The sequence below is a fragment of the Talpa europaea genome (genome assembly GCF_964194135.1).
Source record: "Talpa europaea genome assembly, contig: HAP1_SCAFFOLD_289, whole genome shotgun sequence".
Lineage (NCBI taxonomy): Eukaryota > Metazoa > Chordata > Mammalia > Eulipotyphla > Talpidae > Talpa > Talpa europaea.
Genome location: NW_028167839.1, coordinates 1 through 14,768, shown reverse-complemented (window position 1 = coordinate 14,768; position 14,768 = coordinate 1). Strand labels below are relative to the sequence as shown.

General features: G+C 35.0%; 1 protein-coding gene across 1 annotated transcript; it reads right to left on the bottom strand.

Moving 5' to 3' along the window:
- Positions 1–3,072: 3,072 nt before the first annotated feature.
- LOC311188127 (F-actin-capping protein subunit beta) lies at positions 3,073–3,980 on the bottom strand (the record flags this gene model as incomplete). Its single annotated transcript, XM_084259881.1, has 1 exon — positions 3,073–3,980. The coding sequence occupies one exon, from the start codon at positions 3,978–3,980 to the stop codon at positions 3,162–3,164; it is 819 nt and encodes a 272-aa protein (XP_084116007.1). The 3' UTR covers positions 3,073–3,161.
- Between the last annotated feature and the right edge of the window lie 10,788 nt (positions 3,981–14,768).

Below are 14,768 nucleotides of genomic sequence, written 5' to 3'. Positions count from 1 at the left end.
TTCAGCTTATATTTCTGTTATTTCTGCTTTTTCAGCTTTTCTTTTGTTATTTCTGCTTTGTCCTCTTCGTCTTCTGTTTATTCTTGTGTTCTTCTAGTTCTTCTTGTTCTTCTTGTAGTTCTCCATCTCCTTCTTCTTTTTCTTCACCTTCTTCTGTTTCTTCTGCATATTTTGCTTTTTCAATTGCTTCTTCTGCTTCCTCTGCTTTTTCCTCTGCTTAATCTCTGTTATTTCTGGTTTTTCGGCTTATGCTTCTATTAATTCGCTTTTTCGGCTTATTCTTCTGTTATTTCTGACTTTTCGGCTTATTCTTTTGTGATTTCTGCTTTTTCCTCTTATTCTTCTGTTTCCTCTTCTTGTTCTTCCGTTTTTCTAGTTTTTTTTTCTTCTTGTAGTTCTACATCTCCTTCTTCTTCTTCCTCATATTCTGTTTCTTTTGCCTTTTTTGCTTTTTCAATTACCTCTTGTTCTTCTGCATTTCTCCGTCTTCTACAGCTTATTCTTCTGTTTTTCTGCTTTCTCCTCTTCTTCTTCTGTATACTCTTCTTGTTCTTGTTCTTCTAGTTCTTCTTTTTTCTTGTTGTAGTTTCACATCGCCTTCTCCTTCTTCATCTTTGTTTCTTCTGCATTTTCTGCTTTTTCAATTACCTCTTCTTCTTCTGCCTCTTCTCCATCTTCTTCAGCTTATTCTTCTGTGTTTTCTGCTTTTTCGTCTTATTCTTCTATTTCCTCTTCTTGTTCTTTCTTTTTTCTTGTTCTCTCTCTTCTTGTAGTTCCAATTCTCCTTCTTCTTCATCCTCTTCTGTATATTCTCATTTTTTTGCTTTTTCAATTTCTTCTTCTGTTTCTTCTGCTTCTTCTTCAGGTTATTCTTCTCTTATTTCTGGTTTTTCGGCTGATTCTTCTGTTATGTATGCTTTTTCGGCTTATTCTTTGGTTATCTACTTTTTCCTCTTATTCATTGTTTCTATTTCTTTTTCTTCTTGTTCTTCTAGTTTCTTGTTCTTGTTGTAGTTCTGCATCTCCTTCATTTTATTCATCTTCTTCTGTTTCTTCTGCATATTTTGCTTTTTTAATTACTTCTTCTATTATATCAGCTTTTTTGGCTGATTTTTTTTATTATTTCTGTTTTTCCTCTTATTCTTCTGTTTTCTATTCTTGTTCTTGTTGTTCTTCAGGTTCTTCTATTTCTTCCTGTATTTCTACATCTCCTTCTTCTTCTTCATCTTCTTCTGTTTCTTCTGGCATTTTTGCTTTTGCAATTACTCCCTCTTCTGTTTCTTCTGCTTCTTCGTCAGGTTATTCTGTTATTTCTGCTTTCTCGGCTTATATTTCTGTTATTTCTGCTTTTTCCTCTTATTCTTCCGTTTTTTTCTTGTTCTTCTAGTTCTTCTTGTTCTTCTTGTAGTTCTAAATCTCCTTCTACTTCATCTTCTTCTGCTTAATCTGCATTTATTGCTTTTTCAATTCCATTTTCTTATTCTGCTTCTTCTGCTTCTTCTTCAGCTTATTCTTCTCTTATTTCTGATTTGCTGCTTATTTCTCTGTTAAAAAGCAGAAATCACAAACGAATAAGCCAAAAAGTCACAAATAACAGACGACTAAGACGAAAAAGCGAATTAATAGAAGAACTAGGCGAAAACCTGAAATAACAGGAGATTAATGAGAGCAAAAAGCAGAAGAAGCAGAAGAAGAAATCGAAAAAGCAAAATATGCAGAAGAAACAGAATAAGATGAAGAAAATGAAGGAGATGTAGAAATACAACAAGAACAAGAAACTAGAAGAACAAGAAGAACAAGAAGAAGAAACATAAGAATAAGAGGAAAAAGTAGATAACAGAAGAATAAGCCGAAAAAGCATATATAACAGAAGAATAAGCCGAAAAAGCAGAAATAACAGAAGAATAACCTGAAGAAGAAGCAGAAGTAATAGAAGAAGTAATTGAAAAAGCAAAAAAATCAGAATATATAGAAGAGTATGAAGAAGGAGATGTAGCACTACAAGAAGAGAAAGAACAAGAAAAAAGGAAGAACAAGAAGAGGAAACAGAAGAATAAGATGAAAAAGCAGAAAAAATAGAAGAATAAGCTGAAGAAGATGAAGAAGAGGCAGAAGAAGAAGAGGTAATTGAAAAAGAAGAAAATGCAGAAGAAACAGACGATGAAGAAGGAGAAGGAGATGTGGAACTACAACAAGAATTAGAAGAACTAGAAGAAAAACAAGAACAAGAAGAGGAAACAGAAGAAGAAGAGGAGAAAGCAGAAAAACAGAAGAATAAGACCTAGAAGACGGAGAAGAAGCAGAAGAACAAGTAATTGAAAAAGCAAAAAAGGCAGAAGGAACAGAATATGAAGAAGAAGAAGGAGATGTAGAACTACAAGAAGAGAAAGAACTAGAAAAACGAAATAATTTTTTTTTGTGTTCCCAGTTTCTTTATTTTTTTGTTTTTTTTTTTCCTTTTTTTAAGTATGGAAGCTCAAGTATAAGATGTAGATTTTTTTTAAGCTTTACAAAAAACAAAATAAAACAAAAACTCCTTTTGCATTCCATAAAAATTGACAGAAAAGCACCTGGCCAGAAGAGCAGAACGGTCAGCAGGCCCCCACCCCCTCCCTCCCCGCCCCCCACAATGTGGTCTCTGTGGGACAGGGGCCACTCTGTGCAGGACGATGCTGGGGACGCCTCTCCTTGCTCCTGGAGCTGCCCCCTGTCCCCAAGGCCCACCCCAAGCAACTCCCAAACACACATGGAATCAGATTTCCAGTTTTTCTTCTTTCACACACCAGAGTTATTTCATAAAATTTTTTTGTTTTACATTTTTTACACCAATGTAACAAAAAGGTGGGAGGGGAGGCAGACAGACAGTGTATTTTATGCTATAAATGGGGGTGGGGAGGAGATGGGGGTGGGGCAAACAAAAAGCACACGGTCTCTATGGAAATACCAAGTTTTGATAGCAAAATGTGGTGGGAAGTAGGCCGCAGAGACGGAGACGGGCGTTTCTTGGGCTTTATTCTCGGGAGAGCGGGCACGGTGCGTCGTGATGCGAGTTGTTACGTGACCTGTCGGGAGGGCAGGATCGAGGGCAGGGAGCAGAAAACGAGTTTTCTAAGAAAGGACTCTAACGCGCGCACGGTGCCCGGTGAGCATGAAGCGGGGACTTAACATTGCTGCTTTCTCTTCAAAGCCTCCACCAGGTCGTTCTTAAGAGCTTCTTGTTTTGATTTGTCTGCAAAAGTCTGCACAGACCTCAGCCCGTTGACGATGTCCTTTGTTTTTCCAAAGTAGATCTCATTCAGCGTACTTCTGATTTTATTTTCCATGTCCTCTACCAGGCGCCCGATATTGGCTATGTGTGGGGAGCAGTCACTCACGGTTTCATCTTTCTCCATCTGTCTGGTGAGGCTGCCTCCGAGGTTCATGGTGCCAGAGCCGGATTTGTTGGTCTGAAGCCACAGCATCACCGTGGAGGTCAGCTTGTAGTGGGCGGTGTGACCACTGGATTTCTCCTGCACTTCCACCACGTGGATGGAATCCCAGCAGCCCTTGATCTTCTTTGATCCATCTCCAGCCTTCTTTATGAGGATCACTCCAGCAAAGCCATGATCCAGATCCCAGAGGTAGAGAGATGAGACGCCGCCTTCAAAATACAGGTCTCGATACTGGTCAAAGGCATTGTTGGCTTCCACCTCCAGCTTTCTCAGCCGAGCGGAAGGCATGGCCCCATCTTCCAAGGGAGGGTCATACTTGTTACTCCATGGTGATCTATAGGAGTCCCCGTCTCTGTTGTAGTCACACAAAAGGTAATCCTTTCCCACCACCTTGTCCCTGGCGATTTTCAGGGGCTGGTCAACAGAAGACAGGAGATCTTCACATAGACTGGGGACCAGGTCGATCAGGTCGCTGAGGTTTTTCTCGATTTGCTGGGGAGGCAGACGCCTCATTAAGTCCAAGGCACAGTCCAGCTGCTGATCACTCATGGCGGCGGCGGCGCGGTCCGGCTCCCGGCGTCTGTGGCTCTCCCAAAGAACTAGAAAAACGAAAGAACAAGAAGAGGAAACAGAAGAATAAGAGGAAAAAGCAGAAAAACAGAAGAATAAGATGTAGAAGACGGAGAAGAAGCAGTAGAAGAAGAGGTAATTGAAAAAGCAAAAAATGCAGAAGAAACAGAAGATAAAGAAGAAGAAGGAGATGTAGAACTACAAGAGAAAGAACTAGAAAACGGAAGAACAAGAAGAGGAAACAGAAGAATAAGAGGAAAAAGCAGAAATCACAAAAGAATAAGCCGAAAAGTCACAAATAAGAGAAGAATAAACCGAAAAAGCGAATTAGTAGAAGAATAAGCCGAAAACCCAGAAATAACTGTAGATTAAGCAGAGGAAAAAGCAGAGGAAGCATAAGAAGCAATTGAAAAGGAAAAATATGCAGAAGAAACAGAAGAAGATGAAGAAAAAGAAGAAGAAGATGTAGAACTACAACAAGAACAAGAACTAGAAAAACACAAGAATAAACAGAAAACTAAGAGGAAAAAGAAGTCACAAAAGAATAAGCCGAAATAGCAGAAATAACACAAAAATAAGCTGAAAAACCATAAATAACAGAAGAATAAGCTGAAAAAGCAGAAATAACAGAGGAATGAGCAGCAAATCAGAAATAACAGAAGAATTAGCTGAAGAAGAAGCAGAAGAACCAGAACAAGAAGATGGAATTGAAAAAGCAAAAAAGCAGAGGAAAAAGATGAAGAAGAAGAAGGAGATGTAGAACTACAAGAAAAACAAGAAGAATTAGAAGAACAAGAAGAAAAAACGGAAGAATAAGAGGAAAAGGCAGAAATAACAGAAAAATATGCCGAGAAAGGAGAAATAACAGAGTAACATGAAGAAGAAACAGAAGAAACAGAAGAGGAAGTAATTGGAAAAGCAAAAATGCCACAAGAAACACAACAAGATGAAGAAGAAGAAGGAGATGTAGAACTACAAAAAGAAATAGGAGTACTAGAAGAAATACAAGAACAAGAATAGGAAACAGAAGATTAAGAGGAAAAACAGAAATAACCAAAGAATCAGCCAAAAAATCTGAAATAACAGAAGAATAAGCCGAAAAACGAAACAGTAGAAGTTAAGCCAAAAACTCAGAAATAACAGTAGATTAAGCTCAGGAAGAAGCAGAAGAAGAAGTAATTAAAAAGCAAAATATGCAGAAGAAACAGAAGAAGATGAAGAAAATGAAGGAGATGTAGAACTACAACAAGAAAAAGAAACTAGAGGAACAAGAAGAACAAGAAGAAGAAACAATGAATAAGAGGAAAAAGTAGATAACAGAAGAATAAGCCGAAAAAGCATACATAACAGAAGAATAAGCCGAAAAAGCAGAAATAACAAAAGAAAAACCTGAAGAAGAAGCAGAAGTAATAGAAGAAGTCATTGAAAAAGCAAAAAAATCAGAATATATAGAAGAGTATGAAGAAGGAGATGTAGAACTACAAGAAGAGAAAGAACAAGAAAAAAGAAAGAACAAGAAGAGGAAACAGAAGAAGAGGAGAAAGCAGAAAAACAGAAGAATAAGATGTAGAAGACGGAGAAATGCAGAAGAAGAAGAGGTAATTGAAAAAGCAAAAAAGGCAAAAGAAACAGAATATGAAGAAGAAGAAGAAGGAGATGTAGAACCACAAGAAGAAAAAGAACTAGAAAAACGGAAGAACAAGAAGAGGAAACAGAAGAATAAGAGGAAAAAGCAGAAATCACAAAAGAATAAGCCGAAAAGTCAGAAATAACAGAAGAATAAGCCGAAAAAGAGAATTAATAGAAGAATAAGCCGAAAAACCAGAAATAACTGTAGATTAAGCAGAGGAAGCAGAAGGAGCCATTGAAACCGCAAAATATGCAGAAGAAACAGAAGATGATGAAAAAAGAAGAAGGAGATGTAGAACTACAAGAAGAACAAAAAGAACTAGAAGAACACAAGAATAAACAGAAGACTAAGAGGAAACAGCAGAAATAATAAAAGAATAAGCCGAAAAAGCAGAAATAACAGAAAAATAAGCTGAAAAACCATCAATAGCAGAAGAATAAGCTGAAAAAGCAGAAATAACAGAAGTAATAAGCTGAAGAAGAGGCAGTAAAAGCAGAAGAAGATGGAATTGAAAAAGCAAAAAAGCAGAAGAAACAGAAGAAGATGAAGAAGGAGATTTAGAACTACAAGAAGAACAAGACGAATTATAAGCACAAGAAGAAGAAATGGAAGAATAAGAGGAAAAAGCAGAAATAACAGCAAAATAAGCCGAGAAAGCAGAAATAACAGAATAAAATGAAGAAGAAGCAGAAGAAACAGAAGAGGAAGTAATTGAAAAAGCAAAAATGCCAGAAGAAACGGAAGAAGATGAAGAAGAAGAAGGAGATGTAGAACTACAAATAGAAATAGGAGTACTAGAAGAAATACAAGAACAAGAATAGGAAACAGAAGAATAAGAGGAAAAACAGAAAAAACCAAAGAATCAGCCGAAAAAGCAGAAATAATAGAGGAATAAGCAGAAAAAGCGAAAGAGTAGAAGTTAAGCAGCAAAACCAGAAATAACAGTAGATTAAGCTCAGGAAGAAGCAGAAGAAGCAGAAGAAGTAGAAATTAAAAAGCAAAATGTGCAGAAGAAACAGAAAGATGAAGAAAATGAAGGAGATGTAGAACTACAACAAGAACTAGAAACTAGCAGAACCAGAACAAGAAGAAACATAAGAATAAGAGGAAAAAGTAGATAACAGAAGAATAAGCCGAAAAAGCATATATAACAGAAGAATAAGCCAAAAAAGCAGAAATAACAGAAGAATAACCTGAAGAAGAAGCAGAAGTAATAGAAGAAGTAATTCAAAAAGCAAAAAAAATCAGAATATATAGAAGAGTATGAAGAAGGAGATGTAGAACTACAAGAAGAGAAAGAACAAGAAAAAAGGAAGAACAAGAAGAGGAAACAGAAGAATAAGACGAAAAAGCAGAAAAAAACAGTAGAATAAGCTGAAGAAGATGGAGAAGAGGCAGAAGAAGAAGAGGTAATTGAAAAAGCAGAAAATGCAGAAGAAACAGACGATGAAGAAGGAGAAGGAGATGTGGAATTACAACAAGAAATAGAAGAACTAGAAAAAAAACAAGAACAAGAAGAGGAAACAGAAGAAGAAGAGGAGAAAGCAGAAAAACAGAAGAATAAGCCCTAGAAGACGGAGAAGAAGCAGAAGAAGAGGTAATTGAAAAAGCAAAAAAGGCAGAAGAAACAGAATATGAAGAAGAAGAAGGAGATGTAGAACTACAAGAAGAGAAAGAACTAGAAAAACGAAAGAACAAGAAGAGGAAACAGAAGAATAAGAGGAAAAAACAGAAAAACAGAAGAAGAAGATGTAGAAGACGGAGAGAAGCAGTAGAAGAAGAGGTAATTGAAAAAGCAAAAAAGGCAGAAGAAACAGAAGATGAAGAAGAAGAAGGAGATGTAGAACTACAAGAAGATAAAGAACTAGAAAACGGAAGAATAAGAAGAGGAAAGAGAAGAATAAGAGGAAAAAGCAGAAATCACAAAAGAATAAGCCGAAAAGTAACAAATAAGAGAAGAATAAGCCGAAAAAGCGAATTAATAGAAGAATAATCCGAAAACCCAGAAATAAATGTAGATTAAGCAGAGGAAAAGGCAGAGGAAGCAGAAGAAGCAATTGAAAAGGCAAAATAAGGAGAAGAAACAGAAGAAGATGAAGAAAAAGAAGAAGAAGATGTAGAACTACAAGAACAACAAGAACTAGAGAAACACAAGAATAAACAGAAGACTAAGACGAAAAAGCAGAAGTCACAAAAGAATAAGCCGAAATAGCAGAAATAACAGAAAAATAAGCTGAAAAACCATAAATAACAGAAGAATAAGCTGAAAAAGCAGAAATAACAGAGGAATAAGCAGCAAATCAGAAATAACAGAAGAATTAGCTGAAGAAGAAGCAGAAGAGCCAGAAGAAGAAGATGGAATTGAAAAAGCAAAAAAGCAGAAGAAACAGAAGAAGATGAAGTAGGAGATTTAGAACTACAAGAAGAACAAGAAGAATTAGAAGAAGCTGAAGAAGAAGCAGAAGAACCAGAAGAAGGAGATGGAATTGAAAAAGCAAAAAAGCAGAAGAAACAAAGAAGATGAAGAAGAAGGAGATTTAGAACTACAAGAAGAATTAGAAGAACAAGAAGAAAAAACGGAAGAATAAGAGGAAAAGGCAGAAATAACAGAAAAATATGCCGAGAAAGCAGAAATAACAGAGTAACCTGAAGAAGAAACAGAAGAAACAGAAGAGGAAGTAATTGAAAAAGCAAAAATGCCAGAAGAAACAGAAGAAGATGAAGAAGAAGAAGATGATGTAGAACTACAAGAAGAAATAGAAGAACTAGAAGAACAACAAGAACAAGAATAGGAAACAGAAGAATAAGAGGAAAAACAGAAATAACCAAAGAATCAGCCAAAAAAATCTGAAATAACAGAAGAATAAGCCGAAAAACGAAATAGTAGAAGTTAAGACGAAAACTCAGAAATAACAGTAGATTAAGCTGAGGAAGAAGCAGAAGAAGCAGAAGAAGAAGTAATTAAAAAGCAAAATATGCAGAAGAAACAGAAGAAGATGAAGAAAATGAAGGAGATGTAGAACTACAACAAGAACAAGAAACTAGAAGAACAAGAAGAACAAGAAGAAGAAACAATGAATAAGAGGAAAAAGTAGATAACAGAAGAATAAGCCGAAAAAGCATACATAACAGAAGAATAAGCCGAAAAAGCAGAAATAACAAAAGAATAACCTGAAGAAGCAGCAGAAGTAATAAGAAGAAGTAATTGAAAAAGCAAAAAAATAAGAATATATAGAAGAGTATGAAGAAGGAGATGTAGAACTACAAGAAGAGAAAGAACAAGAAAAAAGGAAGAACAAGAAGAGGAAACAGAAGAATAAGACGAAAAAGCAGAAAAAAACAGTAGAATAAGCTGAAGAAGATGGAGAAGAGGCAGAAGAAGAAGAGGTAATTGAAAAAGCAGAAAATGCAGAAGAAACAGACGATGAAGAAGGAGAAGGAGATGTGGAATTACAACAAGAAATAGAAGAACTAGAAAAAAAACAAGAACAAGAAGAGGAAACAGAAGAAGAAGAGGAGAAAGCAGAAAAACAGAAGAATAAGCCCTAGAAGACGGAGAAGAAGCAGAAGAAGAGGTAATTGAAAAAGCAAAAAAGGCAGAAGAAACAGAATATGAAGAAGAAGAAGGAGATGTAGAACTACAAGAAGAGAAAGAACTAGAAAAACGAAAGAACAAGAAGAGGAAACAGAAGAATAAGAGGAAAAAACAGAAAAACAGAAGAAGAAGATGTAGAAGACGGAGAGAAGCAGTAGAAGAAGAGGTAATTGAAAAAGCAAAAAAGGCAGAAGAAACAGAAGATGAAGAAGAAGAAGGAGATGTAGAACTACAAGAAGATAAAGAACTAGAAAACGGAAGAATAAGAAGAGGAAAGAGAAGAATAAGAGGAAAAAGCAGAAATCACAAAAGAATAAGCCGAAAAGTAACAAATAAGAGAAGAATAAGCCGAAAAAGCGAATTAATAGAAGAATAATCCGAAAACCCAGAAATAAATGTAGATTAAGCAGAGGAAAAGGCAGAGGAAGCAGAAGAAGCAATTGAAAAGGCAAAATAAGGAGAAGAAACAGAAGAAGATGAAGAAAAAGAAGAAGAAGATGTAGAACTACAAGAACAACAAGAACTAGAGAAACACAAGAATAAACAGAAGACTAAGACGAAAAAGCAGAAGTCACAAAAGAATAAGCCGAAATAGCAGAAATAACAGAAAAATAAGCTGAAAAACCATAAATAACAGAAGAATAAGCTGAAAAAGCAGAAATAACAGAGGAATAAGCAGCAAATCAGAAATAACAGAAGAATTAGCTGAAGAAGAAGCAGAAGAGCCAGAAGAAGAAGATGGAATTGAAAAAGCAAAAAAGCAGAAGAAACAGAAGAAGATGAAGTAGGAGATTTAGAACTACAAGAAGAACAAGAAGAATTAGAAGAAGCTGAAGAAGAAGCAGAAGAACCAGAAGAAGGAGATGGAATTGAAAAAGCAAAAAAGCAGAAGAAACAAAGAAGATGAAGAAGAAGGAGATTTAGAACTACAAGAAGAATTAGAAGAACAAGAAGAAAAAACGGAAGAATAAGAGGAAAAGGCAGAAATAACAGAAAAATATGCCGAGAAAGCAGAAATAACAGAGTAACCTGAAGAAGAAACAGAAGAAACAGAAGAGGAAGTAATTGAAAAAGCAAAAATGCCAGAAGAAACAGAAGAAGATGAAGAAGAAGAAGATGATGTAGAACTACAAGAAGAAATAGAAGAACTAGAAGAACAACAAGAACAAGAATAGGAAACAGAAGAATAAGAGGAAAAACAGAAATAACCAAAGAATCAGCCAAAAAAATCTGAAATAACAGAAGAATAAGCCGAAAAACGAAATAGTAGAAGTTAAGACGAAAACTCAGAAATAACAGTAGATTAAGCTGAGGAAGAAGCAGAAGAAGCAGAAGAAGAAGTAATTAAAAAGCAAAATATGCAGAAGAAACAGAAGAAGATGAAGAAAATGAAGGAGATGTAGAACTACAACAAGAACAAGAAACTAGAAGAACAAGAAGAACAAGAAGAAGAAACAATGAATAAGAGGAAAAAGTAGATAACAGAAGAATAAGCCGAAAAAGCATACATAACAGAAGAATAAGCCGAAAAAGCAGAAATAACAAAAGAATAACCTGAAGAAGCAGCAGAAGTAATAAGAAGAAGTAATTGAAAAAGCAAAAAAATAAGAATATATAGAAGAGTATGAAGAAGGAGATGTAGAACTACAAGAAGAGAAAGAACAAGAAAAAAGGAAGAACAAGAAGAGGAAACAGAAGAATAAGACGAAAAAGCAGAAAAAAACAGTAGAATAAGCTGAAGAAGATGGAGAAGAGGCAGAAGAAGAAGAGGTAATTGAAAAAGCAGAAAATGCAGAAGAAACAGACGATGAAGAAGGAGAAGGAGATGTGGAATTACAACAAGAAATAGAAGAACTAGAAAAAAAACAAGAACAAGAAGAGGAAACAGAAGAAGAAGAGGAGAAAGCAGAAAAACAGAAGAATAAGCCCTAGAAGACGGAGAAGAAGCAGAAGAAGAGGTAATTGAAAAAGCAAAAAAGGCAGAAGAAACAGAATATGAAGAAGAAGAAGGAGATGTAGAACTACAAGAAGAGAAAGAACTAGAAAAACGAAAGAACAAGAAGAGGAAACAGAAGAATAAGAGGAAAAAACAGAAAAACAGAAGAAGAAGATGTAGAAGACGGAGAGAAGCAGTAGAAGAAGAGGTAATTGAAAAAGCAAAAAAGGCAGAAGAAACAGAAGATGAAGAAGAAGAAGGAGATGTAGAACTACAAGAAGATAAAGAACTAGAAAACGGAAGAATAAGAAGAGGAAAGAGAAGAATAAGAGGAAAAAGCAGAAATCACAAAAGAATAAGCCGAAAAGTAACAAATAAGAGAAGAATAAGCCGAAAAAGCGAATTAATAGAAGAATAATCCGAAAACCCAGAAATAAATGTAGATTAAGCAGAGGAAAAGGCAGAGGAAGCAGAAGAAGCAATTGAAAAGGCAAAATAAGGAGAAGAAACAGAAGAAGATGAAGAAAAAGAAGAAGAAGATGTAGAACTACAAGAACAACAAGAACTAGAGAAACACAAGAATAAACAGAAGACTAAGACGAAAAAGCAGAAGTCACAAAAGAATAAGCCGAAATAGCAGAAATAACAGAAAAATAAGCTGAAAAACCATAAATAACAGAAGAATAAGCTGAAAAAGCAGAAATAACAGAGGAATAAGCAGCAAATCAGAAATAACAGAAGAATTAGCTGAAGAAGAAGCAGAAGAGCCAGAAGAAGAAGATGGAATTGAAAAAGCAAAAAAGCAGAAGAAACAGAAGAAGATGAAGTAGGAGATTTAGAACTACAAGAAGAACAAGAAGAATTAGAAGAAGCTGAAGAAGAAGCAGAAGAACCAGAAGAAGGAGATGGAATTGAAAAAGCAAAAAAGCAGAAGAAACAAAGAAGATGAAGAAGAAGGAGATTTAGAACTACAAGAAGAATTAGAAGAACAAGAAGAAAAAACGGAAGAATAAGAGGAAAAGGCAGAAATAACAGAAAAATATGCCGAGAAAGCAGAAATAACAGAGTAACCTGAAGAAGAAACAGAAGAAACAGAAGAGGAAGTAATTGAAAAAGCAAAAATGCCAGAAGAAACAGAAGAAGATGAAGAAGAAGAAGATGATGTAGAACTACAAGAAGAAATAGAAGAACTAGAAGAACAACAAGAACAAGAATAGGAAACAGAAGAATAAGAGGAAAAACAGAAATAACCAAAGAATCAGCCAAAAAAATCTGAAATAACAGAAGAATAAGCCGAAAAACGAAATAGTAGAAGTTAAGACGAAAACTCAGAAATAACAGTAGATTAAGCTGAGGAAGAAGCAGAAGAAGCAGAAGAAGAAGTAATTAAAAAGCAAAATATGCAGAAGAAACAGAAGAAGATGAAGAAAATGAAGGAGATGTAGAACTACAACAAGAACAAGAAACTAGAAGAACAAGAAGAACAAGAAGAAGAAACAATGAATAAGAGGAAAAAGTAGATAACAGAAGAATAAGCCGAAAAAGCATACATAACAGAAGAATAAGCCGAAAAAGCAGAAATAACAAAAGAATAACCTGAAGAAGCAGCAGAAGTAATAAGAAGAAGTAATTGAAAAAGCAAAAAAATAAGAATATATAGAAGAGTATGAAGAAGGAGATGTAGAACTACAAGAAGAGAAAGAACAAGAAAAAAGGAAGAACAAGAAGAGGAAACAGAAGAATAAGACGAAAAAGCAGAAAAAAACAGTAGAATAAGCTGAAGAAGATGGAGAAGAGGCAGAAGAAGAAGAGGTAATTGAAAAAGCAGAAAATGCAGAAGAAACAGACGATGAAGAAGGAGAAGGAGATGTGGAATTACAACAAGAAATAGAAGAACTAGAAAAAAAACAAGAACAAGAAGAGGAAACAGAAGAAGAAGAGGAGAAAGCAGAAAAACAGAAGAATAAGCCCTAGAAGACGGAGAAGAAGCAGAAGAAGAGGTAATTGAAAAAGCAAAAAAGGCAGAAGAAACAGAATATGAAGAAGAAGAAGGAGATGTAGAACTACAAGAAGAGAAAGAACTAGAAAAACGAAAGAACAAGAAGAGGAAACAGAAGAATAAGAGGAAAAAACAGAAAAACAGAAGAAGAAGATGTAGAAGACGGAGAGAAGCAGTAGAAGAAGAGGTAATTGAAAAAGCAAAAAAGGCAGAAGAAACAGAAGATGAAGAAGAAGAAGGAGATGTAGAACTACAAGAAGATAAAGAACTAGAAAACGGAAGAATAAGAAGAGGAAAGAGAAGAATAAGAGGAAAAAGCAGAAATCACAAAAGAATAAGCCGAAAAGTAACAAATAAGAGAAGAATAAGCCGAAAAAGCGAATTAATAGAAGAATAATCCGAAAACCCAGAAATAAATGTAGATTAAGCAGAGGAAAAGGCAGAGGAAGCAGAAGAAGCAATTGAAAAGGCAAAATAAGGAGAAGAAACAGAAGAAGATGAAGAAAAAGAAGAAGAAGATGTAGAACTACAAGAACAACAAGAACTAGAGAAACACAAGAATAAACAGAAGACTAAGACGAAAAAGCAGAAGTCACAAAAGAATAAGCCGAAATAGCAGAAATAACAGAAAAATAAGCTGAAAAACCATAAATAACAGAAGAATAAGCTGAAAAAGCAGAAATAACAGAGGAATAAGCAGCAAATCAGAAATAACAGAAGAATTAGCTGAAGAAGAAGCAGAAGAGCCAGAAGAAGAAGATGGAATTGAAAAAGCAAAAAAGCAGAAGAAACAGAAGAAGATGAAGTAGGAGATTTAGAACTACAAGAAGAACAAGAAGAATTAGAAGAAGCTGAAGAAGAAGCAGAAGAACCAGAAGAAGGAGATGGAATTGAAAAAGCAAAAAAGCAGAAGAAACAAAGAAGATGAAGAAGAAGGAGATTTAGAACTACAAGAAGAATTAGAAGAACAAGAAGAAAAAACGGAAGAATAAGAGGAAAAGGCAGAAATAACAGAAAAATATGCCGAGAAAGCAGAAATAACAGAGTAACCTGAAGAAGAAACAGAAGAAACAGAAGAGGAAGTAATTGAAAAAGCAAAAATGCCAGAAGAAACAGAAGAAGATGAAGAAGAAGAAGATGATGTAGAACTACAAGAAGAAATAGAAGAACTAGAAGAACAACAAGAACAAGAATAGGAAACAGAAGAATAAGAGGAAAAACAGAAATAACCAAAGAATCAGCCAAAAAAATCTGAAATAACAGAAGAATAAGCCGAAAAACGAAATAGTAGAAGTTAAGACGAAAACTCAGAAATAACAGTAGATTAAGCTGAGGAAGAAGCAGAAGAAGCAGAAGAAGAAGTAATTAAAAAGCAAAATATGCAGAAGAAACAGAAGAAGATGAAGAAAATGAAGGAGATGTAGAACTACAACAAGAACAAGAAACTAGAAGAACAAGAAGAACAAGAAGAAGAAACAATGAATAAGAGGAAAAAGTAGATAACAGAAGAATAAGCCGAAAAAGCATACATAACAGAAGAATAAGCCGAAAAAGCAGAAATAACAAAAGAATAACCTGAAGAAGCAGCAGAAGTAATAAGAAGAAGT